Source organism: Guillardia theta (genome assembly GCF_000315625.1).
Source record: "Guillardia theta CCMP2712 unplaced genomic scaffold GUITHscaffold_77, whole genome shotgun sequence".
NCBI lineage: Eukaryota > Cryptophyceae > Pyrenomonadales > Geminigeraceae > Guillardia > Guillardia theta.
The window spans coordinates 337,441-363,007 of NW_005434597.1; the positions used below are offsets into that span (position 1 = coordinate 337,441).

The 25,567-nt window shown below is 55.1% G+C and overlaps 6 protein-coding genes across 6 annotated transcripts; 3 read left to right on the top strand and 3 right to left on the bottom strand.

Moving 5' to 3' along the window:
- Nucleotides 1–452: 452 nt before the first annotated feature.
- GUITHDRAFT_114702 (hypothetical protein) lies at nucleotides 453–10,786 on the bottom strand (the record flags this gene model as incomplete). The annotated part of the gene is made up of 17 exons (XM_005826191.1): nucleotides 453–471; nucleotides 518–573; nucleotides 776–973; nucleotides 1,394–2,014; nucleotides 2,587–2,700; nucleotides 2,817–2,891; nucleotides 3,189–4,605; nucleotides 4,772–4,852; nucleotides 5,021–5,137; nucleotides 5,183–5,265; nucleotides 5,317–5,373; nucleotides 5,421–5,586; nucleotides 5,633–5,867; nucleotides 5,917–10,198; nucleotides 10,249–10,302; nucleotides 10,357–10,398; nucleotides 10,445–10,786. The coding sequence occupies 17 exons, from the start codon at nucleotides 10,784–10,786 to the stop codon at nucleotides 453–455; spliced, it is 7,959 nt and encodes a 2,652-aa protein (XP_005826248.1).
- Nucleotides 10,787–11,518: 732 nt separating this feature from the next.
- Nucleotides 11,519–12,827, top strand: GUITHDRAFT_143670 (hypothetical protein; the record flags this gene model as incomplete). The annotated part of the gene is made up of 8 exons (XM_005826216.1): nucleotides 11,519–11,749; nucleotides 11,798–11,869; nucleotides 11,916–11,990; nucleotides 12,073–12,116; nucleotides 12,163–12,250; nucleotides 12,467–12,588; nucleotides 12,638–12,692; nucleotides 12,735–12,827. The coding sequence occupies 8 exons, from the start codon at nucleotides 11,519–11,521 to the stop codon at nucleotides 12,825–12,827; spliced, it is 780 nt and encodes a 259-aa protein (XP_005826273.1).
- Nucleotides 12,828–13,550: 723 nt separating this feature from the next.
- Nucleotides 13,551–14,256, bottom strand: GUITHDRAFT_143671 (hypothetical protein; the record flags this gene model as incomplete). The annotated part of the gene is made up of 5 exons (XM_005826192.1): nucleotides 13,551–13,558; nucleotides 13,630–13,795; nucleotides 13,845–14,036; nucleotides 14,081–14,166; nucleotides 14,214–14,256. The coding sequence occupies 5 exons, from the start codon at nucleotides 14,254–14,256 to the stop codon at nucleotides 13,551–13,553; spliced, it is 495 nt and encodes a 164-aa protein (XP_005826249.1).
- Nucleotides 14,257–14,770: 514 nt separating this feature from the next.
- Nucleotides 14,771–15,552, top strand: BET5 (trafficking protein particle complex subunit 1; the record flags this gene model as incomplete). Its single annotated transcript, XM_005826215.1, has 4 exons — nucleotides 14,771–14,809; nucleotides 14,870–14,954; nucleotides 15,131–15,297; nucleotides 15,484–15,552. Coding segments are annotated over 4 exons (360 nt in total), but the record flags the coding sequence as incomplete, so codon positions are not given.
- A 2,734-nt stretch (nucleotides 15,553–18,286) lies between these two features.
- Nucleotides 18,287–21,073, top strand: GUITHDRAFT_143672 (hypothetical protein; the record flags this gene model as incomplete). The annotated part of the gene is made up of 12 exons (XM_005826193.1): nucleotides 18,287–18,335; nucleotides 18,383–18,582; nucleotides 18,689–18,741; nucleotides 18,924–19,668; nucleotides 19,823–19,894; nucleotides 19,946–20,011; nucleotides 20,070–20,235; nucleotides 20,407–20,495; nucleotides 20,649–20,689; nucleotides 20,736–20,760; nucleotides 20,908–20,982; nucleotides 21,026–21,073. The coding sequence occupies 12 exons, from the start codon at nucleotides 18,287–18,289 to the stop codon at nucleotides 21,071–21,073; spliced, it is 1,629 nt and encodes a 542-aa protein (XP_005826250.1).
- Nucleotides 21,074–21,275: 202 nt separating this feature from the next.
- On the bottom strand, nucleotides 21,276–22,273 carry GUITHDRAFT_154500 (hypothetical protein). The gene has a single exon (XM_005826194.1). The coding sequence runs from the start codon at nucleotides 22,216–22,218 to the stop codon at nucleotides 21,331–21,333; it is 888 nt and encodes a 295-aa protein (XP_005826251.1). The 5' UTR covers nucleotides 22,219–22,273; the 3' UTR covers nucleotides 21,276–21,330.
- Nucleotides 22,274–25,567: the final 3,294 nt, after the last annotated feature.

Below are 25,567 nucleotides of genomic sequence, written 5' to 3' on the forward strand. Positions count from 1 at the left end.
AGGGGTCGAAGAGGAGGAAGCAGCCATGGTAGTAGACGGGACGAGGTTTGCGAATCCTCTCCGTTCTCCTCACGATCCCTCCCTCCTTGATCTGATCCCCCAAGTTCATGACCCCCGCCACTGGACGCGTCATGAGGCCCATGGCACCCGAGCCGACTCCTGCCATGGAGGAGGATCAGGTGAGTGAGGGGGAGGGAGAGGAGGAAGAGGGAGGGAGGAGAAGGAGGAGGAAGAGGGGGAAGGGAGGGAGGAGCTAAGGGCCAGGAAGAGGAGGAGGAAAGTGAAAGGAGGAGAGGTAGGAGAGAGGAGGAGAGAAGTTGGAGGAGAGAGCAGGAGGGAGGGAGAAGGGCTTGGGGAGGGGAGAGAAGAGCAGGAGGGAGGGAGGAGCAGGAGCAGGAGGAGGAGGAGGCAGAAGAGGAGGAGGAGGAGCAAGGAGGATGGAGAGCAAGGAGCTAGACCTTTGAAGAAGCCCTGGACTCCTTCAGCTCGCGCTCCCTCTAACGGTCTCTCTACGAACCCTCTCAGCCCCTCAAGCATGTTCTCACGCGCCATTGAGAAGCCCTGCTGCAACCCCTGCATGCCCTCAGTCAAAACCCTTCTCCCCCCACCCCCCTCTCCTCCTCTTCCTCCTCTTCCTCCCACCACCACCTCCTTTCCCATCCCAACTTCTTCTTCTTCTTCTCCTTTCCCTTCCTCCCCTCTTCCTCTTCTCCACCCCCCTCCTCCCCTTCTGCTCCTGCTCCTCTCCTCCCATCTATCTTCTCGCTCGCTTCACCTCTTTGAAGGAGGCTGCCCCCTGCGATCGCATCGTTGCCTTTTCCTTCTGCTTCGCCAGAATTTTCTCGTCCGTCTCGCCCACCTGCTCTCGTACCATCACCACGTTGACCTCCCTCTCATCCTCCTCCTCCTCCCTCTCCCCCTCGTCCTCGTCCTCGTCCTCGTCCTCGTCCTTCCCCTGGTCCTGGTCCTGGTCCTGGTCCTCTCGTCCTCTCCCTTCTTCTCCTCTCTTTCTCCCTCTCCCGTCCCTCCCGTCCCCTTTCCCACCCTCCCCTCCTCATCTTCATCCTTTCTCTTCCCTTCCCTCTCTTCATTCCCCCCCTCCCCCTCTCCCCCTTTCCTCTTGCTGCTCTTGCCTGCTCTACGACGCTGCTCCACGAGGAGCTGGTGAGGGCTCGGTAGAGAATGGCGAGCCATCGCTCCTGGAGAGGCCGGAGAACCACCTGCAGCCCCCCGTCAGCATGCGAAGGGGAGGAGAGGGGGGGGAGGAAGGTGGGGAGGGGGAGAGGGGAGGGGGAAGGAGGGAGGAGGGAGGAGGGAGGAGGGAGGAGGGAGGAGGGAGGAGGGAGGAAGTACAAGGACGGAGGAAGAGGAGGAGACACAGGAAGTACTTCACCTCCAGCACATCGCGAGGGTCCTCGAGCAGGAGCTGAGAGACTTTTACTTCCTCCACCTTCAGCTCGTGACAGTGGAGGTCCGGAATTACAATCGTCGCTCCTATCTCCCGCAGCCACTGGTACACGTCCACCATGACTCCTGCTCCTGCTCCTGCTCCTGCTCCTGCTCCTGCTCTCCTCGTAGCAGCGCCGAGCCCGAAGAGGCTGATGTCGAAGCTGATGGGAGCGATGCGGATCTCCTCGAAGAAAGCTCTGTCCTCCTCCTCCTCCGCCTGCTCCAGCCTGCTCCAGCTCGGCTCCTCCCATCCCACAGAGCCGCTCGTCAGTCTCTCGAGCTCCCCTCCATCTGCGAGGAACTTCACGTCCAGGCAGGAGGAGGGAGGATTCGCGTCCGCAGGCACCAGCGTCTCCTGCTCGAGCAGCAGCAGCTCGTACAGCCAGTCCTCCTGCAGGTTGACTGTGATGTGTCCGACCTCCCCTCTCATCCTCTTCCAGTAGGTTGCTCCTTCCTCCTCCCACGAGCACTCCGCCTCCCCTGAGAGGAACCAGGAGGAGCCGGAGGAGGAGCCGCAGGGGCGCGGGGAGGGGGAGAGGAAGGCGATGCTCTGCCCGAGGCTGGTCTGGTTGTCTACCTCACCGCTGGAGACTTTGAGGAGGAGGAGGAAGCTGGTGGGGAGGAGGTGGAGGTGGAGGTGAATGCCTGAGAGGAGAGAGTAGACAAGCTCGCGCCTGTCGCTGCTGAGAAGGGAGAGAGAGATTCCGACCAGGTTGAGGTGAAGCTCGAAGAGCTGAGAGGAGGAGGAGGAGGAGGAGGAGGAGGAGACTTGAGAGGCACTGCAGAAAGTTGTCAGGTTGATGATGGTGGTGGTGGTGATGGTGATGGTGATGATGATGATGATTATGATGATGATGATTATGATGATGATGATGATGACAGATTGACGAGAGACAAGGAAGAGACGTCGAGGAGAGAAGGGAGGAGGATGAAGATGAGGATGAGGATCATGGTGAAATTTCTTCTCGTCAGCGCAAACAGCATCTGAACATATCACTGACCTCGTTTCATCCGATGTCAAAATCAAGACCCTTTTTATCCCCTTCTCATCAAGTCACAGATAGACATTACAGAAATCTCCTCGCTCCCTCGCTCCCTCGCTCCCTCGCTCCCTCGCTCTCTCCTCCTCTTCCTCACCTTGGCCTTAACCTTCCAGCGAATTTTCCTCTTCCTGGCCTTGGTCTCTTCCTCTGCTTCTCCTTCTGCTCCTTCCTCCGCCATGGGAACGCAGAATTCCTTGATGCCCTCAATCTGTTTCTTGCACGTCAGCTTCCCCGCCTCCCGTCCCAACTCCTCTCCTCTCCTCTCCTCTCCTCTCCTCTCCTCTCCTCTCCTCTCCTCTCCTCTCCTCTTCTTTGTCTTCTCACCTTCACCATCATTTCTTCACTCCCTTCAGGCTCGTCAAGCGACATCGGCAAACATTTTCCCGCAGGCACCAGCAGCTGACCAATGAAGAATGAGATTAAGGGATGAAGCATTCACGTGATTCCAAACACTGCTTTGATATGAAAACATTGACATGACATGAAGAATAAAAACATTGATATGACATGAACAATAAAAACGTTGATATGACATCAGCCATGTATTTGGTATGAGACATTGATGCGATGAACGACAAATCAGAACGAGAAACAAGACGAAAGGTTACAATCACAGTCAAAATTCATCTCAGAGCTCTCATTGCACAACATGACAAGGAGGGAAATCAAAGAGACATCCTGCCTTCATACACTTACCGCAAACTTCTTGCCATGTTTACTTCCCTTCTGCCACACTTGACAATCATCGCAACTCAACCTGTTGTCGAGCAACAACAAATCTCCGGCATTGGACTGCATCTTCAGACACGCAAACATGGCAGGACCAACTGCCTTCACGTGTACAATCACGTTCAACTGCTCGACATCCCTTCCATCCTTGTCAACAATCAGCCTGGCTGCCTTCTTCGTATGCTCGCTCAGGTACACGTCCCCACTCCAGCCCGTCCATCCTCCTCCTGCCTTGATGCGGAATCGCATCTTCCATTCTCCCTCCTGTTTGCTGCCCCTGCTGATCATTGCTTTTCCCCCGTCGAGCAAGCGAACTTTATCTCCACCGTTCCCTCCTGCTCCTGCTCCTGCTCCTCCTCCTGCTCCTGTGCTAGCTCCTGCTCCGTTGCTCTTGTCCTCTACTCGATGATCAACTTCAACTTCATAGCCGAGATGGTTGATCACAGTCATGTACGGTTCGATTATGATGTACCTAGTGCGGTTGAACGGAAACTTTCCCATGTGCGAGGAGAGGACGAGGTCGTGGGACCGGCACGCCTGCTGCTGCTGCTGCTGCTGCTGCTGCTCTTCTTTCTCCCCCTTCTCCTCCTCCTCCACCTCCACCCGGGCCACGATCTCCATCCCCTTGCTCGCATAACTCGCGCACATGTCGGAGAAACTGGTTACAGTCCATCTCGTCGATCCTGCGAGGCTGATAGCGAATTGCTCCATGGAAGGATCAAAGGACATAGACAGCGCTGTTTCCTCCCTCCCCTCCCCGCGCTGGCTCCTCTGCGGTCGGCTGGCTCCTGGCTGACTCTCCGTCCTCTGCCCTGCCGCCATAACGAGCTCCTCCTCCCCCTCCTCCTCTCCTGCTCCCGTGGTCGCGAAGACGAGCGGCAGCTCCGTCCTGTTGAGAAGCACGACGGGTGCGCTGACTCGGACTTGAGGAGACTGGCGATCTTGCAGGAAGACTTCAACTCCAAGACGAAGTCGCCTCCCGTCCTCGTCGAACATGTCCAGGAAGGTACAGCCGGATGAGAAGCCTTGCTCTGGCCAGATTGAGGAGCGGGAGTAGAGGGTATTGTAGCTGTCGAGGACGAGGACGAGGTAGACTGGGGTCAGGAACGGGTCGAAGCAGAGCCGAGCAGTGGTGTTGGATCGGATGGAGATGGAGCCTTGCTGCAGGTGGCAGGAGCCGGAGGTGAGGAGGAGGGTGTGGGGGAGGAGGTTGGAGCAGCTCCAGAGAGGAGAAAGGAGGACGGAAGTCTTGGATCCTTTCGTGTCGTAGCGGACGTTGTAGCAGGAGGAGGGGAATGGTTCCTGCCTGTAGGACGATAGCTGGCATGTTGTTGGAGACTTGTTCAGGTTGCTCTGTTCCTCCCACGTGTCTTCTCCCCTCAACCTGAGCAGAGTAGTGAGTTTTCTTGTCTCTTGTTGTTGTTGTTGTTAATAGGATAGTGGTTGTTGTTGTGGTGGTAGTGATCGCAGATGCTAATGATAATATCATCATCATCATCATCATCATCATCATCATCATCATCATCATCATCATCATCATAGTTGGGTACCTGAATCTCCAAGTCTTGATCTCTTTGCCGTTACTGACGACATCTGACTTCTGCGATCTGACTGTCTTGGTGACGCAAGATCTGAAGGGAGCAAAGGAATACAAAAGAATTCAGCGGCTGCAAACATGCAGGCACGAGAAAAGAAGAGATGATGACGTAGTAATGCTCAACAACATGAAAGTTCGATCGAAGACAAGACAATGATCAGGAAGAAATCTGAAACACCAGCATCGCAAACACATCTCTCACCCGTCCTGGAAGCAAACTTGGAAATCGACGGGCAAAGGCATCTTGTTCTCCACCATGACAGCATCTTTCTCTTCGAGCTGAAACTGGAACGAGCAAGTTCTCTTGTGAGGAACGAGCCTGGCACTCTGTCCTCATTGTCTGCAGTGACAACGTTGAGCAAACCTGTCGACCCTCATGTTCTTGCAGACTCTGAGCTGCTTGTCGATAACCTCGATGTCTCTCACGACATCGTCGACGAAGATCGCCTTGAAAGCTCGTCATGACTTGCAACGGCAGGAGCAGGAGAGGGTTCAGACCAGGCTTCTGATGTGGTCGGGAGCCAAGGTAAGGTTTATCATCTTCGAGGTTGTGATCTGCCGGAGCCATGAAAAGGAGGGAGCAAAGGGAACACAACGCTTACGTTAAGCACTTGACCCTTCCTCACCCCGTCCGTTTCGACACGAAGTTGCAAGGGAGTTCGTTCGAGGACAGGCTCCATCCTGTTCTTCCCTTCGTTCCTGCACTCACTGGACAGCTCAACGTTGACTTCGACGCGATCGGATGAGAGCGCGAATCTTTCGTTGATGCTGCTCCGTGTGTCAGTCCTCCACACAACCAGCAGCTCCCTCCAACCTGAGCGCATGTACGTTCAACTTCAACAGCTCTTGTTGCTCTCCTCCTCCCACGTCCTGTCGTAAGATCGCGCAAGTAGGAGCAAGGACGATGTCCAGGTTCTCTGTCTTGCAGGTGGCCGGGAGCTGACGGGGCTGCGCAGTGGTAGCTGCTTCCTCCTGCGACTTCCTCAGCATCCTCCACCTCCTGCGCTTCACGTGCGGGGCGGAGACGGGCAGCGAAGTTTCGAAGATGTCTGCAGACAAGAAACGTTCACAACTACACTCTGCTACAGCTCAACTCACCTGCTACCAACATGACCATCTCTGCACACAACAAGATTTCATCCTGTCCTACTTGTACCATGATCGCCCCGTCCCCTCCTCCTCCCACCTCGACAAGGGCCTCCCTCGAGATCCTCGTCTCCGTCGATCGCAGGAGGAGGCGGAGGTCGTGGACGACGCGGTTGGACGCGACGGCACGCATGCGATCGTTCAGCACGTCGCAGTGGAAGCATGCTCCCTCGACCACCAGTGTAAATGTTTGCTCAAACTCTCCTCCTCCTCCTCCTCCTCCTCCTCCTCCTCCTCCCTCCTCGCTATGCTCGGACCAGGAGGACTGGAGCTCGCAGGAGACGGAGGAGGAGAAGGAGATCTTCTCGCAGGAAGGATGGAACAGGTCCATGCAGAAGGCGGCAGTGACGGTGAAGGGGAGGAGGCGAAACTTTGTCCTCCTGCTCCAGCTGAGTTTCTCCTCGGCGTTTGGTTCCAACATCCTGTCGAAGATCCTCTGCCTCTGATCCGCCAGGAACTGCAGAGGAGCAGCAGGCGAGGGATCGAGAAGCTGCAAGTACGACTGCAGCGACAGCGCAGACCGACTCGCCTTCTTCCCTCCTCCTTCTCCTCCTCCTCCCTGCTCCTCACTCAGCTTGTTTACGTCTCTGATAAGGCTGCCCACTGTTTCCAGCAAGAGGCGGAGAGGAGAAGTCGACACGCTGAGCCGGATGTCCCCCAATGCGATCATGACGTCGATGGCGCTGAACATGGCAATGCCGCAAGTCTCGCTCCCTGCTCCTGCTCCTGCTCCTGCTCCTGCTCCTGCTCCTGCTCCTGCTCCTGCTCCTGCTCCTGCTCCTGCTCCTCTGGCGATCTCATAGGCGGCAGAGAGCACTAGGTCTGAGGTTTCAGAGACGTTCCTCTTGCAAACGAGATCAGCGGCAGCCTCGAGGAGGTTGGACTTGGTAGCGACGGGGCGGAGGAGGAGGAGCGGGGCAGAAAACCTCTCCTCTCCGTACAAGTCAGCAAAGTTCAGGCACAGGGACCTGACGGTCAAGGAGGAGCAAGCGAGGTTGACGACGAGCAGAGCGTCTCGGGCCATGAGCTCCACCTGCTCCTTCCACCTGTCCCGATCGCTGCTGTGATCGTCCTTCATCCTCTCCACCTGCAGGATCAGCTGGGGCACAGCGATCGCAGCCTCGACCGAGCTGTAAGACCGAACGAGGCTCGAGAGCCAGGGCTCGACGTTTTGTGCCCCCTCGCTGTCCCGGGGAGACATCCGGGGGTTTGACACGCCCTTGTCAACTTCGAAAGCGCCGAGGAGCGAGCGGATCGAGTCTTGCAGGAACAGGAGCTTGTCCGCAAACTCGATGCAAGACTGGAACACCACTATGATGTCCTTGTCTTGGAGCTTGCACACAAGATCCCCGCAGTTCGCCTCCATTCCTAACTTGACATCCCTTCCCTCATCCCTCCCTTGCTCAACCTTGACAGAGACTGCCCTACCTCCCTCCCCTCCCTCCCCTTCCCCTTCCCCCAGCCTCACAAGCCCCTTCCTGACGTCTCGCTCGACCAGGTCGAACATGACCGGCAGCACCGTCAGCTCGAGCCACACCTTGTCCTCCCGTGTGTCGGAATGCAGCAGGAAGCGGCACCCAGAGGCGTTCAGCTCCAGCCTTGACCTGCACATCTCCTGCTCGGGGAGGACAAGGAGGATAGGGAACATCTCGACGTTCACAGCGACTTCATGCGAGACTCTCGATGTCAGAGGAGCAGGACGTGCGTCCTCTGTCCTCCTGCTGCCCTCCAACGCATCTCCCAGGCCCTCCAGGCTCTCCATGTAGGAAGAAGGACCGGCCAGGTTGTCTCTTGCCGCGTCTATCCAACCCTTGACGCAGTCGCAGAGGTGTTCGGAGAGGACGATCTCAAGGGCAGAGAGTCGCCCCTCGATGGCGTGACGGAAGTGAAGGGGAGGCTGAGACGAGCAAGATGACTTGAAGGTCACCGAGAGGAGGGGATGGGACTCGCTCCCACCTCTGATGATCGCGCTCTCTGCATCACTTGCACCATTGTTCTCCTGGTCGCCGATGACCGTCACATGACGGAGACAAAGATTGACCTCAGTCGTATCGCCCAACAGCTGCAGCGCCGTCTCGGCGCCTTCAAATCTTATCACCATGCTGCTGCTGCTGCTGCTGCTGGGATCTGACCCATGAACTCTCAGTAGCAAGTTCATCTCGTCATACTTCATCTGTATCCTTGTCTTCATCCCCGGCGCCTCACCCCTGCTCCTCGTCCTCCTCATCAGCGGGTTCAGCCAATCTCTCTCGTAGTCGCTCGATCGGAGGCTCTCACGCAAGTGATTCACCGTGTCCTTGAAGTGGCGGGAGCGGAGAGTTTTGTGAGCGGAGGCCATGACGAACTTGTACTCCGCCATGACTGACGTCATGATGGACAAGTGCTTGCTGGTGAACAAGACTCTGATCGGACTGCATGTTGTTCTCACCTCACACGTGAGCTGGTCCTGGCAGGAGAAGGAGATCATCACCTCCATGTCCACAGGGCTCATGAGCGCGCCGGATTGACTGTCAGCAGCTTTCCCTGCTGCTCCTTCCTCTCCCTCTGACAGCTCCGCGCCAACGGCACACCCTCTCCATGTCAACTTGTACTCGTTGCCGTCCTGGGAACTGCTATCGCAGACGTTTTCCACTTGAAGCATGCCTCCCTGCAGCGACAGACGTGCGGGATAGCAGGCAGAGGAGGAGGAGGAGGAGAGAGACACGTTGGGCAGGTGTACCTCTACTCTGCTCAGTCTCAGTCTCCTCCTCGCAAGCTTCTCGGCTATCAGTTGGTCTGCCGAGCTTCTCACGGCTGACAGGATCCCTCTCCTTATGCTCCTTGAGGCATCGACGACCGATCTCGGGTTCAGCGCAAGCTCCACCACGTCCCTCAGGTTGTCGAACAAGACATCCACAAACTGAAGCATGTCTGGAGACAGACGGATGCTTGTCGGGCATATGTACAACGAGATCTCCCCAAGATCTCCTCCTCCTCCTGCTCCTGCTCCTGCTCCTGCTCCTGCTCCTGCTCCTGCTCCTCCTTGGTGCTTCCTCATGCTGAGAACACAGAGGTCGTCCGCTCCTCTCTTCTCCACGATGGTGAGTTGCCTCGAGCCCTGCAGACGACATTGGCACGACTTGACAGTGAGGTCGAGGAGGAACGTGCCAGTCGAGTCCCTCGATGCCTGCAGGTCAACAGCGTCGACCGTCATTCTCAGAGTCCCTTGACTTCGGTCGTCAGAGCAGGTTGCTAAAGAGACTTGGAATGAGCAGGTTCCCACCACGACGTGAGCTTTCATTCCGACTTGCGACCAGGCCAAGAATGAAGACGGACAGCCGGAGGGTAGGAGAGCATCCAGGCTGTTCTCAACAGCCAGCACAGGAACTTGAAGGCGGTTGCCCCAGATGTATACATCGATGTCACCGCTAACGTCGTGGTCGCCGATGTCAAAACTCTTCGTCAACAGTGTTTTCAAGGTCTTGTCCTCGCCTCGCGCCCTCTCCTCGCTCTCAGGCTCAAACTTGGAGAAGACAGCATCTCTCAGCGCCATGATGGTGGTCTGCTGCATTCCCTGCTCCAGGTCTCCCAGCTCCTTCACGCTCTCCGAGACTTTCTTGTCGTCGTCAGAGCAGACGCCCTCCAGGTACCTCCAGAGGCACTGACGATAGCGACGGCCCGTACGAATGGCTCCCAAGACATTCGAAAGGTTGAGCTCTGATCTCCTCCTCCTTACGTTGTCGGCAACTTCTTCAGCAACTGACTGAAGACGTCTGGAGTTGAACGCCGACGGGTCAAACTTTCCCCGCACGAGCCTCTCCGCTCTCTCATAGTACAAGACCAACTTTCGAACGACACTGATTGCGTCGCTGATAACATTCGGCGCCACATGAACGTCCAACTCGTCGAGCCCCAAGGTCAACTCGATCTCCTCGGATGGCAGGTTGACAGCCCCCGGCGACTTCTTCTGTCCTCCATCTTTGTTGCTTACGATACAGTTTACCGTTATGGAGGAGCGGAGGATAGTCTGTGACTTCGATGTGCTGCTTGTCATTCGTTGAGCTGTTACAGGTCCACCCTCTCTCCATGACAACTCGATGCCCTTCAGATTCACCTGCTTGTGTTTCCTGATCGGACCCTCACCTTCGTTGCTCTCAGATAGCATGTTCAACTCTTCTGCTGTCAGGACGAACTCTGAAGAAGTATCAACCCCCGTCATGTACTCAACAACCAACTCCAGCTTCTTGATCACAATCTGGGCAGGAGCAGCGTCAGCGGTTTCGAAACGCGTACGAAGACTCTTACGTCGACTCGGAACACAATCCCGAAGAGAAAATTCATCATTGTAGGAGTTTGCAGCTGCGGAAGGCAAATCAGACACGTTTGCCCGTCGCATGAGCGGAACTATCCCACCTGCTCTTTGAACAGCAGCTGCTTCAGTCGAGCCCACAAGTCCTGCGATGCCCCTTCAACCTCCACCCTCCCAACTCAGATCACAGACCTGTCTGCACTCCTTCACCTTCCTCTCCTCCTTCCTCTGGACATAGTCCCGCAGAAAGTCGTCGAACTCTCTGACTCTAACTCGCAGCATCACTGTCTCCGCAGTCAACACCACCCGCTGGTCGCTGAGCCGTTCCCATGGGATTGTGACGCCAAGGGTTCCGATGTTCCCTTCCTTCACCTCGAGAGGAAGGTCGATATGGCTGAAGGCGTCAGCATTCAATGCGACGTTGCTTGCTGCAAACTTTCCCTCCCACAAGGCTCTGCTCGCCTCCTCCGAGTCCAACCCAGAGAAAAAGCCGCACACCTGTCCTACGATGTTCTTGACCCACGGCGCAGACATCATGGCGGAGGACGGAGGTCTCGGTCTCTCAACCCTGCACTGGGGGGAGAGAGCACCTGTGGCGAGACACGTATCAGCGATCGGGAGGATGAGCGGGAGCGAATGAACGAGTGTGGTACTTCGACACCTTTCGTCTACCCCTCCTCCACCTCAAGCTGACTTGAGCTTTCTCTTTCCCTCCTCCACTTCTTGGAATCCTTTCCTCGTCCTCGTCCTCGTCCTCGTCCTCGTCCTCATCCCCATCGTCGTTGTTCTCCTCCCGCTTCTGCCGCGCTCATCGCCTGCTCCACCTCATGATCCTAGCTAGATTCCCCATTGACGGACAGATTTTGTTCTCGTCATCAGAAATATGAGGTGGAATCATATCCTGCACATAAACTATAAAAAATGTTTCAATTTGGAACATAAACTACAGATACATTCATATACTATATTGCATGCAGTACCTCCAATCGATTGCAAAATTCATGTACTATTTGGGGGTGGGGGTAGTGACCCACCCCTTCACGAATTTCTCAGTACCCCTTGAATCATCAATCTTACCTACTACGGGTCATGATATGGAATAGTAAAAAGTAGGGGTAATGAGAGTGTACTAACCCCCACCTCCTGTATCTGTAGGGTCCCTACCCTCCCGGTTGTAAAAGTACCCCTACCCCTTCTTCCCCCTTCAATCCCTGGCACCCTACCCCATCTGCTCCTTTCGGCCCCACCATGGCGGCAATGCGCTCCATGCTCCGGCTGCTCGGCCATGGCCCCCCCCCTCCTCTTCTCCTTCTCCTTCTTCTCCTCCTCCCCCTCTCTACTCCAGCACTTCAGCCGCTTCCACACAGCACAGTCTCTCTGCCTTCACCGTCCTCAGCTCCGCAACCCAGCTCCTTCCAATCTCACTGCTACCCGGCTGTAATGGCCCTGCGTGGCGGGAGAGGAGACAGTATCAAGGCCAAAGATCTCCGGGATAAGGTTGGGCCCATGTGAAAGGACGAGATTGCCTCCTGACGGCTGCTCCAGACCATCGATGAGCTAAGTCAGCTCGAGCAGGAGCTTCGTTCCGAGCTAATGTCACTGCGGGTTGCGCAGCAGGTTGGTAGAGCTTTGCAGGATCGCAGCTCACTGTCGTTCTTGGTAGGTTGGAGGTCAGCCAGGCAGAGTGAACAAGATCAAAACCGTTCGAAAGAACATCGCTCGCGTCTTGACTGTCATGGTCTCCCAGGCCAGGAAGGCCGAACACAAGCTGGCAAGTCGCAGCCACCTCGTGCTCGTTTGACTCACATGGCTTGCTGCAGAACGTGGGCAAGAAGCACAAGGCCAAGGACATCAGGATGAACAGGTGCTTCGAGTTTGCCTCCGCCCATTGTCGATTCATCATGACATAGGCATTGGCCCAAAGCCTGGAGGACGAGGCTCACCAAAAAAGAGAAGTCGATCAAATCGGAGAAAGCAAAGAGATGCTTGAAGCTCAAGGTGATGGGACTTGTCCAGCCTGTCTCCTCGTCCTCGTCTACATCCTCGTCTTCATCCTCGTCCTCCTCCTCGTCTTCCTCGTCCTGTTCGTCCTCCTCCTCGTCTTCCTCGTCCTCCTTGTGCTCGTGCTCGTGCTCGTGCTCGTGCTCGTGCTCGTGCTCGTGCTCATCCTCCTCGTCCTCCTCTTGTACGAGAAACAACTCACTTTCCCCTCAGATCTGGGGAGGAGGGGTGAGGCCTATGAGGAGGGTGGTGCTCACGGAGCCGCTTCCTCCTCCTATTCTTGATGTTGTGGACTATAGCATTGAGAGAACATTCGAGAAGTATCCCCGCCGCAGGTTCTCCTCCCTTGGTGCTGCCCAGTGGTGTTGATAGGCTTTGGTGCAGGAAAGGAGCTAAGGGTCGTCATACGGCAACCGGACACATCCCAGAGCATGCGAAGGTGAGAGGGAGGAGCGGAGGAGGCGATGCTGATGGTGTGCAGTTGGCGATGGATAAGAAGAAGTTGAAGTGGAAAGAGGAGAACAAGCGCCTCAAGGCCTTACGGCAAAAACAAGACCAGATGGCAGAAGAATAAGATCATCCTGAAAGCTTTATTCTTTTACATGATCAGCCCAATCAGTTTTGTCTACATAATATCCTCACTCGGCTGTACAGCAAGGTTGATATCTTTACATCATTATCCCATGAGCTGTTAGATTATGCATCTTCATGCTTGCGAGTAAACTCACGTTTCCTACCCTGCACGTATTTCCAGTCCATCTGATGCTTAAGCCTTCCACCAGCTTCCGTCATTTTTGCTTCCTTCCTCCCAACCCGCTACCCTTCTGGCAACGTCACAGTCGCTTTCTGTCCGACTCCTTTCCTTGTTGCCGATCTATGAGAAGTGTCTCTCCTTCCCAAGGGCCTCCCTGACTGTCGACCTTCTCGCTTCTCTTCTGCCGTTCTGTTTGACCGTCAGCAAAAGTCTCGTGAGTATCGATTCAAAGCATTACTTGGCCTCGCTCCGCTCTCTGCCTGCTGGTGATTTCCCTGCAGCTTTACGTCGTTTATGTGCTTGTCGCTGCGCTCCTGCTCCTGCTCCTGCTCCTGCTCCTGCTCCTGCTCCTGCTCCTGCTCCTGCTCCTGCTCCTGCTCCTGCTCCTGCTCCTCCTGTACATCGTTTTCCTGCATTTCCATTTCTTGCTGCTGTGATAGCAGCTGCATATCCTGCTGCTCTTTGAGTAGCTTTTCCTTGGCATGAAACATTCTTCTCAAGAGCCTCTCATCCTCCTTGAGCAATCTTTCTCTCTTCTCTCCTTCAGTCTCCTGCACCATGAGCAGGTTCAGATCTTCACACCTCAATACCCCTCTCCTCTTTCTGACCTCCCCTGCTTCACCTCCCTGTGAAGGGTCGGAGGTTTTTGTTGCATCCTCGTTGTCATCGTGATTATCACTCTGCGACGAAGTATCTTCGTCGTCAGCGGTCCGAGCACGCGCTCCCTCCTGCATCGCTCCCTGTGCTGCCTCCCGAACACCGCTATCCTCCTGTCTGACAACTGGCATCTGCATGGCAGCAGTCAGCATGGCGCTCCGCTCCAAGGTTGGTGAGAACCTGCATGCTCGTCCTTTCCCCGCCAGCATCTGATGCCTCCATGGTGGCAACCGACCGCTCGACAGTATTCGGCATGGGAACCAACTGCTCTCCTCCTGCCCTGACCTGTCCCTCCTGAGCTTGCAGCACCTGCGATGCCTCGAGCTCATAGACTCTGCGAAGCTCAGAGACGATCAGCATCTCCTCCAGCTCCTGCGCATCTCTCAGCATGGGCAGGCCTTGCCTCCCCCTCCCACCTCGTCCAAGTTTCTCTTCCTGCGTCGCAGAGCCTCCAAGGAGCGGCCTACCGCCGCGGCTCGCATCTTCTTGTGCCTCAGCTCTACTGCATGGCGGGATGCTCAGAGGTTGACCAGCATGGCGGCGACTCACCTTGCAGGCTGGCCAGCCGATCCACCTCGCTTTCTCGCTGCATTGCTACAAGGCCCCCGCCTCTCCCGCGCCTGCCTCAGAGACGAGGAATAGAATGGCTGACGAGAGGGAGGGAGGAGGTAGAGGGGGCAGGGGAAGGAGGGAGGAGGGAGGAGGGAGGAGGGAGGAGGGAGGAGGGAGGAGGGAGGAGGGAGGAGGGAGGAGGTATGGTAAGGTATGGCATCAGGCGGAGAGCGAGAGCGGGAGAGGGAGGAGGGTTGACCCCAATCAGACATAAGGAAGCAGAATCGATGCCGGGACGTCAACGGGTAATGGAGGTTACGAGTGAAAGAGAAAGGGACGAGGAAAGGAGGGGATTGAGTAAGGGAAAGATTGAGGGAAGGGAAGGTTTGAGGAAAGACAGATTTTCTCCTACCAGCCTAAGGATGTTTGACTCGACATTTCAGGGGTCAAGTCAGCCCTGAGGAGCCATGATATATTGCTTCTATTTATTTGACAGGTACGAACATGACGAAGACATGATACGCATGCCATGAATCTCTTTGACCTCTCCTGGTAGAAACGGAGTCTGCCTCTACTATGAGGATTGGCATAGGGTGAGAGGGAGGAGAACGCGGAGGGGGCAGGATCGATCTCAGTGAAGGCTTGCATGTCAGGTGAAACGGCCCAAGAACTTGCCTGAGGAGCAGAAGCTCATCTTCGGACTCCTCTTCTCCCTGAAAGGTTTCCTTGAGCTCTTTTGTTGCTTTCCGGCGCTCCGATGACGAATATTTTTCTCTTTTCCTTTGTGTTCCTATCTTTCCAGCAACGGTGCGTTTGAAAATCTCTTGCCGGCTCGCGTGATTGCTGAAACAAACCTTACCCCTTGCTCGTCTGTCCAACAGGTCTGTGCCATGAGACCGGGAGGGGACGGCAAGCTCGTACCGGACGCGCTCCAAAGTTACAAGTATGTCTCTTGCTGTGCTCACGTGTAGAGGTGATGGGAATCTTTTCCCCCTGCTGTAGCACGTCGACTTACAAGCTTCACTACTACGAGACTCCCACGGGGTTGCGATTTATCCTCATCACGGATCCGCCTGTACCGGTCCAGATCTCTTGAACCTCCCAGCGCTGCAGCCTGACAAACTTCTCTTCTGTCTGTCTACCTGCCTGCCTGTCTGCCTGCCTGCCTGCCTGCCTGCCTGCCTGCCTGCCTGCCTGCCTGCCTGCCTGCCTGCCTGCCTGCCTGCCTGCCTGCCTGCCTGCCTGCCTGCCTGCCTGTCTTCATTAGTCTCTTCGCGAATGTTTGCGCCAGATCTATAGCCACATCTACGTTGAGTATGTCACAAAAAATCCACTGCAGGTATACATCATATCTTCCTTCCTGCTCCTGCTCCTGCTCCTGCTCCTGCTCCTGCTCCTGCTTCTGCTTCTGCTTCTGCTTCTGCTCCTGCTCCTGCTCCTGCTCCTGCTGCTCATGCTTCTCTGGTGGCATGGCAGGCACTTGGCGCTCCTATCAGCTCCACGATTTTCTCGCAGGTGACTCTAGACTACCAGCACACACTCATTCCTCTCCTTCCCCGCTGCGTCCTGACGCGCTTTCAGAGCTTGAACAAGTACATCCGCGGGCTCCCATACTTCATGAGCAGTTGAAGCTCTGCTGGGCCCTTGCTCTGCGAGATTTCACCTGCCCCCTGCTCGACTTGTTCCGTCCGGACGGTCTGCTCCCCTTGTCTCCAACAGGCACCGACCGCCGGCAAGGCTCAAGCCACTGAGTCAGACTTGACAAGGCCTCGTTCTGCTCCTGCTCAGTGCCGGGCTGCTCCGGCCCGGCGCCTCGGGATAAAGTTCTCGCACTGGGCCTTACGTGACCGCTCGGCTGTGCCCTGGCGACTGAGCAGCTGCAGTGCCGTGGCCACCCGGGGCCTGATCACTGAGTCACTGCCGCTGAGCCTCAACTTGAAGACTTCACTAGGCTACTTTCCGATCACTGCCCGGCGGCCCCGGCTGGCGGCGGGTCAAGAGATTTTTGAACTTTTTCGAGGCTGCTACCGCTCAGCGAACTTCGGAAGTGGCTTCGCTGAAGCGTCTTCCGGTCGTCAGCGGCCGCAAAACCGCTCACGGCGGTTCACCGTCACGGTCGGGGGCCGGTCTGCTGCATTATACTGAGTAGTCGGAGCATGGCGCAACTTGAAGCTTGACTCGAATGCCAACTTGTTAGTGAAGTTTACACCACTTGTCGGAATGTTAGTCAAGTTACTTCAGTCCGATGGCACGATCGAACTTCATGTTAAAACAGAGCCTGCACGGACGTGTCCGTGAGGCCCTGAGTCCCGGTCAGTGAGCAAAAACGGACCGGACTGTCTCACCGTTCCGTTGCGGGCAGCCTGGCAGTGCATTTACACTGTGACAAGCCTAACAACCGTGAACCGTTGAACTCGCACTCCGAGGCTCCGTCGACTGCCCCGGCCGGGTAACCTCAGTACAGTACGTGACTCAGCCTGCCAGTGACTGTGATCATCGCCGGACTGCCGGGCCCGGGGCCGTCCGACGGTCGCCGGGTCACCGTGAGTTTGGAACGTGACTGGGGGAGAGGCCAGGGGTTGTGGCCACCTTGTATGAACGTGGGGTACAAAGAAGGGGTACTTTTCTAGGGTACGATCAGAGATCTATGGGGGTAGGGGTTATTTTTACATGGGTCATCAAAGGTATGGTGGGGTAGAAATTGGGGAGGCCTCACGGCCTCTCTTTTTCCCACTGAGGGTGGTCTGTCCCGTACAACTCGATCCGATCCCTTGTTTAAAACTCTAAAATGAATCTTTGTACATTTTTGTATGTGAATGGCTTATAAACAGTCCAGTAAAATACAACAATAGTGTAGCCCCCTCAAAACTGTACTGTGTAATGAAAAATAAAACAAAAAAAATTGCCATACTAGAAAAGCTAAAGATATTCTATATATAAATATATACAACGGTGTAAACCCGTACAAGCTCATCAGTACAGAATTGAGATACAGTATTATGAAGTCACAAAATTATTTTAAGATTAAAACTTGAGGCTAGAAATATTGGCTGATAATCAAATTATCACTTATCACCGGGTCATCTTATCTGGAATACCCCACCCATGTCCATTATGTCCTAATTAAATATTACTCAATTATTGTATTACTACCCCCATGGTGGGTCATGGTGGGTCCTTTTTCCGACCTCCTGCTGACAAGGTAGCCTTTGCACCAAAAGTCTACCCCCACCCCCCATTTTGTTGAAAAGTGAACGGTAGTGCTCAGTTGTATTGCATGAGTGGGTAGGGGTCATCAGGGGTAGGTGATGGAGTACAAATTGAGGGGTCATCAGGTTTTAGTCTGGTACGTGGGAATAAAATCCCTACAAATGGTAGGGTATTTGTGGTAGTAGAAGGGGGTGCAAGAATCATTGAAATTGATGGTGGGTACTGGTTGTTTTTTGGTGGGTGGGGGTCATGGGTTGGTCGGGGTTGTAGAGGAGTAGTTTGGAACTCAAGCATGGCGGGGATTGGGGCAAAGGGACGGAAAGACTGAGAGAAGAGAAAGGAAGAGAAGGGAAGAGGAGGGAAGGGAAGGGAAGGAATACCAGGAACAAGTGAGAGTACAAGCAAGAAGACAAGCTTGAAGGGGGCAGATTCATTTGGCAACAACTTGATATCTGTGTGCTAAGTTCTGCAATTCTAAGTATTTGCAGCAAAGGCGCAAATTTGTGGAAAGGGACAGAGGAAGGCAAAGATCAAAACTTTCCAACGACAAACAGACAAAATAAGCAGTGCGAAGACACAAGGTGGTTCATTGCAGATCAATCGTCGTCAGGGAGCAAAGCGATCACAGACCCCAAATATCGCAATCGAAAGGGGGCAACGTCGGGTATCCATCAGCGTTCAACAGGGATCGGACGAAGAAGTCCAAGACAAGCTTTCGACTCAAAGAGCAGGAGAGGTCGACTTCCGTGCTGAGATGGTGCAGCAGAACAGAGGGTATAGCACCAAACCCCATTGCTTGTCCTGTTCCCCAGTGCACGGTTGTTGGAATTGATGTACCTCAAAGTAACTTGTCCAGCAGGATGTCGATCCAGAGAATCCTTCATATCTGCCTGGCGTTCATCTTCTATGGTGATCTCTTGGTGTACCATCTCTTGGCGTCCTCACTTTGTCTGTAGAGAGAGCCGCTGGATTCCAGATGCTGAGTTGTGTGGGAAAGCCCAGTGCTTCTGGTTGCCGGCAATCGGCCATTGTACACATGAATCTTCGGAGCACTCGTTCGAAGCTCTCCACATGCTCCTCTTTTGAGAGAGCAACAAATGCTGTGAAGAATGTTAGACGGCGACTGGGGATCCAGACGGCCGACCCGATCATGGTGGTACGTTTGCCTCACGCGCTCCTCCTCGCTCTCTCTGTCTCTCCTCTCCTCCCCTCTCATGAGCGTCTTCAGTTGAGATGAGGCGATGCACATGACGAGATTGCAGGCAACGAATGAGTTCCACAATGTGTCAGAGAAGGCGATGGCGGAGCTGGAGAAGTCCAGCCTCAACCTAAGACGTACTTGCGATCTGAGATGTAACCAGCCGCTGATCCCTCCTCTCTCCCTCAGACTTCCTTTCGTGGGCTTCTGTCGTTGGGCCGTCACCAAGAGGTCTGTATGACTCAGTCGCGTCAATGTTTTGAAACTTGTCGTGCAGTCTCTCCTCTTCTCGAGGACAGGTACAAGAACATTTTCCCCATCCTCGCCGCAGCCATTGCCGCCATGGGGCCGCTGCTGTTCGGGTATGCCCTGGGGTACACGAGCCCGTGCCTAGACTCTTTGGCAAGCGAGAATGCTCTCTCCTCGCTCCAGAGTTCGACCTTTGCCTCCATCATCAACATCGGGGCTGTGATCGCCGGCCTTGTCAGCAGCAGGAGGATAGAGACGCTGGGGAGAAAGCCCGTGGTGCTGATAGCTTCCCTCCTCTTCTTCCTGGGGTTTACCGGCGTCTTCCTGGGAGGAAGCTACCCCATGCTCCTCCTCGGCAGGCTAGTCACTGGCTTCGCAGCAGGAGTGGCAACAGTAGCCACTCCCATGTACATCGCCGAAATCTCTCCGAGGAGGCTGCGGGGATTTCTGGGCTCCTTCTACCAGCTCTCCTGCACCCTTGGCATCCTCCTCAGCTACTCGCTGGGGCTGGCGGTGGGATGGAGGGAGATGGCTCTGGTCGGGTCGATGTGCTCCCTCATGTTCGCCGGGCTGTCGTTGCTCTTCCTCCCTGAGAGCCCGGGGTGGCTGGAGAGGAAAGGGTTCTCGAAGCGCGCGAATGCGTATGCTGGAAAGTTGGGGATGCAGGACGAGCTGTCAGTCTCAGAGGAGGAGGAAGAGTTTGTTGACTCTCCGAGGAGGAGCCGGAGATCGTCGCTCCTTTCGCGATGGCGATATGAGCTGGATAGCATTCCTACCAACGTCCAGCGATCGCTGGTGATGATGGATCCCTTGTACCTCCCCCTGCTCTCTCTTCCCACTCTGCCTCCTCTTCACTGCCTCCTCCCATCATCTCTTGCCTCCCTCCGCCCTCCCTCCCTTCCCTCCCGCCTCCCTCCTGTTTTCAGCCCTCCTCTGACTGAGCATGCAGATCTTGGCGGCGGGGATGATTCTCCTCCAGCAGCTGTGCGGCATCAACACGGTGATCTTCTTCTCAGGGCAGGTGCGGCTCCTCTCCCCAGCACGAGCTGGCGTCCCTCACGTGCGTCCTCAGATCCTCTCGAGCGCTGGCATGGCGAGCATGGCAAACCTCGTCTCGTTTGCTGTGGCTCTGACACAGGTGACGGCAAGGCGGCGACGTTCTGGGCCGAGTCAGGATACTGACGGTTGAGATTCAGGTCATCGTCACTGCCTTCTCGGCCACGAGCGTGGACAGCATGGGGAGGAAGAAGCTTCTAGTAGGCACGAGCCTCCCATTCCTCCCTCCACGCGCGCGTTCTTGCTCTTGCTCCATCTGGCTCTATCTGATTTCTCTTCTTTCTTCTCATCTCCCTCGCCTGACAGGTTCGGGGGCGGGCATGACACTGGGCATGGCGCTGATGATGCTCAACTTCTCGCTCCAAGTGACGATGCTCCCTCCCTCTTCCTCTCACTTCTCACGCCCTCCTCTTGGCCAGGGGTCGAGCGCTGCGGGAGGACCTCTTCTCGGTGATTTTCTCTCTTGCCTCTCGTCAGCTACCAGGCTCATTGCACGCGCAGCTTCGAGCATGGCGAGCATGGGGCTGTTGATCTACATTGCCTCCTTCTCCTTTGGTTGGGGCCCCGTGAGTTCTCCTCCTCGTCCTCGTCCTCGTCCTCGTCCTCCTCATCCTGACGGCTCGATTAAGGTGCCGTGGCTGATGGTTGGAGAGCTTTTCCCTTCGCAGGCAGAGAATTTTCACATGCTTCCTCGTGACTGAAGTTTCTGTGGGAAGCAGTACAGGAGCCTGGCCTCTGCCATGTCGTCGGTGCTCGCTTGGTAACGCTTGCGCTTGTAGTGCTCTCGTCCTCAACTGTGTGAACAGGGGAGGCTCGTTCTGCATGACACAGGTATCCAGAACATGGAGAAGTAGCAGTTGGAGTAAGGAGGAAGAGGAAGAGCTCAAGCATGACCAGAGGAGGAGGAGGAGGAGGAGGAGGAGGAGGAGGAGGAGGAGGAGGAGATGGAAAAGGATCTGTTGTCACGAATTTTGGCAGTTCTTTGGCACGCTCATGTCATCGCTCGGGCAGCAGATGATCTTTACTGGCTTCACTGTAGCTTGCGCCTTCTCGGTTGGTCTCATTGAGAGGAGGAAGGGGACTGAGGAATGTACAGGTGTTGTGGGTGTTGGCTCCGAGCACGCAGTTCGTCGAGACCATGTGAGAAAAGAGAGGAGCAAGGACAAATGAGGAGGAGGGAGGGAGGGAGAAAGTTCAAGAATAAGAGTGCAACTAGTTTCAATACCAGCAATCTAACATAAGAGGTGACAGGGGCAAGAGCCTGGAAGAAATCCAAGCAGAATTATCAGAATGAATGACAGCAAGAGGATTGCTGTATTTCACAAAACACACACAATCAAGAATATGTGAAAAAATCATGTTTCATTAAACAACAACCCATCTATCGCCCAAGGTCTAATCTTAGAAGGAAAATCGCTTCCTTAGCTGCTGCCTCTGGCTCCTAGCAGTGTCACGGTGCGCCTGGCACGCTGCGTAGAGGCTGACAAGTAACTCCTGGGGGGTCGGAGTCTTCATGATCGCCTCGGGGGCAACCATTGCCTCCTCCCTGACCTCCCCCCGAATCGAGTTCCTCTTCACCCTGTTGTACATAGGGCAGCAGGACTCGACTTCGCATCTGCAGCAGGGGCAGTTGTTGCAGATCTGGAGCCAGTTGACGATGCAGTCCTCGTGGAAGCTGTGAGCACATGGCATCTGCCTCACTTCGCCCTCCATGTTCTCATGGCAGATCGCACATACTGTCTGAGCGTTCTCCTCCTTCAATTCCTCAGCAGGAACCTTTGTCAGCGTGTCGATGGCATGGGAAGATGCTGCCGGGTTCGAGTGCGGCATCATGGCACTGTCACGAACCTTCCTCAGGAGCTCGAGCAGGAAGTAGCGAGAGAGGCCACCATTGCACACGGGCTCGTCGGCGAGCTGAAGGAGGAGAGGGTCCAGTGGAGTGCCCGGCGCCTCTGTCCTGACCGTCACAACTCTCTCCCCACGTCGGTTGCGGAAAACTCTCGGACGACAATCCCTCGGGCAAGGACTGCGTGCCCTCTTGCGTGAGGTACCCATATCGGCCGGTGCAGTGGGGTCCGAGTTGGCCGGTGCGATAGGCTCCGGTTGGATCTGAGGACCATGTGCCACTTCTCTGGTGCGATTGATGCATGGCACGTACACAGCATCACAGACAGGCCGCCTGTGAGTTTTCTTCCTGTTCAACTGCGCGTCGACAGACACCAAGATCATTCTATCGGTAAAGACGTCATTCTCCATCTCTTCCGTCATGTGATGTTGAGCAGACTCCATGTTGGTTCCAGGAAGCAGACAGGAGGAGGAGAATGGAGAGGAAAGAACAATCTTGCTGAGAGGAGGAGGACCGGCTATGAGGAGGAGGGAAGGAAAACGCTTGCGTGGAGCGTGGAGGACGGAAGAGGAAAGAGAGTCGGTGCAGAGAGGAGGTCGGGGGTCCGGTATATACAGGGGGGCACGGGGACAGGGAGGGGCGCAGACACAGGGGGTGGGTGGTAGGGTAAAGTGTGAGCGGGTGTAAGTGGAGGGGTACATTGCAAGGAACTTAAGGGGGTGGGCAAAGACCATGATGGAGTCGGATCGTGAAGGTATGGGTGGGGTGTAATTGGGTAGGGTGGATGGGAAGAGGACAAAGAGGCTCTGTACGGAGGGGTGGGTGAGAAGGAAGGAGTATAAGGGGGTAGGGGTAGCGATGGAAGAAGGCGAATCGAAAGGGTGGTAAATTGGCCCACCTCCTTTGGTGTCTGCGAGTAGGGGTAGGGGACGAGGTACCTAGGTAGGGGTGGGTGGAATAGAGGTGGTGGGTGGGTGATGAGATATTTCAGTTGTTGATCATAAATGATTGAGTTGGTGGGGTAGGGGTGGTACAATCTCTAAGGGAGTACGGGGTACTTGTTCGTTTTGGTTGTAGCTGGCTAGAACTCTAGCGGGCTAGACCGTGGGGATGGTGGGGTAGTCGTGGAAACTGTGGGGTGGTCAATGGTTCAATCGAACCCGGAGAGTAGGTGGGGAGGGAGGGTGGGTATGCTCACTGTGTGATGGTGGGGTGGGGAACAATTGAAGAGGATGATGATCATGTGTCACGGGGGAAGGGCTGAGGGACGGGTGGTTCCCTTCGACTCTGAGATTACTTGCTAAAAGTACCCCGTACTTCGTAGATATCTTGGGGGTATGAATGGCCAACTATCGAAGTACTCACAAATGAGGTAGGGTGGGTATTTATCAGTCGCGCACCGACGGGTTTTACTAAAACCCTCTGTCAAAAGGGGGGTAGGGGTACATGACCCTAATGAGGGTCATGTCGAGTCATGGGCCTCGTGGCTCAGTCAGATCCGGGTAGACATCCCATGAAAACAATGGGAAATGGAGGGGTACAAATGATTGACGTGCGATGAAAGATAGGGCATACCACCGGTGGTTTTGGGAGAATTGAAAATCACCGGGTCATTAAAAATCGGGGTGGTCCCGAGGTGCTAGTCGATAGCAGGTCACGGGGATCTGTAAGGTAAAGTAGGAGTCGAAGTGGTGCTGTCCATTGTGGGGGTGGGTCAACAGGTACGTTTTGAAAGGGTGAAGGCCAGAGCAGTAACGCTCATGCTTTGTGGAAATGAATTAATGCATTACATATCAAAACTAAAGGGTTGGAAAAACATAAACCCTGATATCAGGAACAACACAACATTTGGGGTATTGTATGCAGGGGGTACCCTACGGATGTTTGCACAAAGTGCAGCACGGATGCAATTGAAAGGCACGCAAGTCTCTTTTTCCAAAACGAGTGTCTTCGATTTTCTTTGAGGGGATCTGGTTTTTAAAAACAAGTATGAGACTTAAATTGTTTTTAGATTTTTTTTCTTGCAGAGTCGACCACCCCAAACAAGTTTTTTGAAGTAGAGTTGAGGGTTGTCGACAGATATTTACTGCACGGAACCTCGGGGCCTCGCTTTATATTTTACTAAAGCCTGACGTGACCCACTTTACCTTAAAAACCTTTGCATCCTGCTACAAGTATTTTAAGTACTCATGACTGTATCTGTCTCGAAGGTTCGGTGTGGCAGATAAATACACCCTCTTCCTTCGACAGAACTGTACCGGTAGAAAACAATGAGAAAAAGAGGGGTCTTCAGAAAAGGGGTGCGCTGATCCAACAGGTTATGAACCCTCAAAGACTCTCCGGCCCTCCGGCCCTCCGAAGCTGTGGTCACGGCAAATGCGAAAACCTCTGTTTTCATGAAATAAAAAAGAATGTACGTTTTGAAGATAAGATCAGTCTGTGTATCACTCAGAACCTTCTTCGCCATGTCTGACTGTTCCGAGCAAGTTACCACTTTCCTTCTAGGTTACACCCTCAACTTCAACTCCGAGCCGGTGGATATACCGGAGCCTCCGGAGCTCCCCTACAGTACCAAAACTTATTACTCATCTTTTGACTAAATTATAAGCTAGAGCCTTTTTTCGAGTGACGAGTCGGGGGGCGCTGGCCGGGTTAAGTTATTATTACCGGTGACTTTACTCAACACGGCCCGGCGGCCCGACCGCCCGCCGTCACGGTCGGCGGACAGCGGGCCGCAGAGCGGGCCGGGCCACTGGGGCCGGGCACACGGGCGGGACCGGCGGGGGGATGAGGCCCTGGTTACCACCGTCGGCGGCCGTCCGACTCTGAGTCCGAGGCCCTCCCCGGCGACTCAGTCCGTCCGTCACTTATCCGATAGTATAGTATGGTTCTGATTTTTAGCCGTCTCAACCTTTGTAGATTCGGATCATGGCAAGTTGAGTACATCATTGTAACGGCGGTACTACGGTACTAGCCAGCCTCCGGGCCGACTCTCAGTTACTCCTGGCAGCGGACACTGGCAGTGCGCCTAAGTTCCATTGGCCCGGCACCGATGCCCCGCCGGGCCCGCCGCGGCAGATCGGAGTCATGACGTCGGCTCGGCGGAAAGTTCCAATTCAAGATCAGAACGACCGATGCTAATCGAGTCACCAACCTTGACGTTGCGGCAGTGCCGTTCAAGTTTCAAGGCATGCACTCAGGTGATTGTCAATACTAAGTTTACTCATAACAAGCTCCGACTACCGACTGAGAGCGACTCACGACTCACTGATCGGACTCTCATCAGGAGCTGCGCTCAGACTCCAGCTAGCAGGACCCGGTCTCACTCCTCAGCAGATAATGATGTACGGGCCCGGTAGGTCAGAGCTCGTTGAGGGTACGGCGGTGAGTGACGATCCTGACCCGAGCAGTCGCCGCCTGGGAGGAAGAAGACGATGAGGGTCAAGACGGTAGAATGGGAGACTAGGAGGGAGGGAGGGATGGCAGACATCGAGTCACCTTAGAGAGGTCAGCACGGTAGAGCTCAGCTTTGAGGAAGGAGGAAGGGTCCCTGTGGGTCAGGCCTGACAGGGTCCCTCGGAAGAGGCATTGCGATGGAGCTGACGTCCTCGTCAGAGGCGAGACGTGGACGATGTGGGTGGAGAAGAGTGAGCTTTGAGGGTGGTGGTGGTGGTGGTGGTGGAAGAGGAAGAGGAGGAGGAGGAGAAGGAGGAGGAGGAGGAGGTGGTGGTGGTGGAGGAAGAGGACGAGTAGGAGGAGGAGTTGGTGGTGGTGGTGATGTGGTGGAAGATG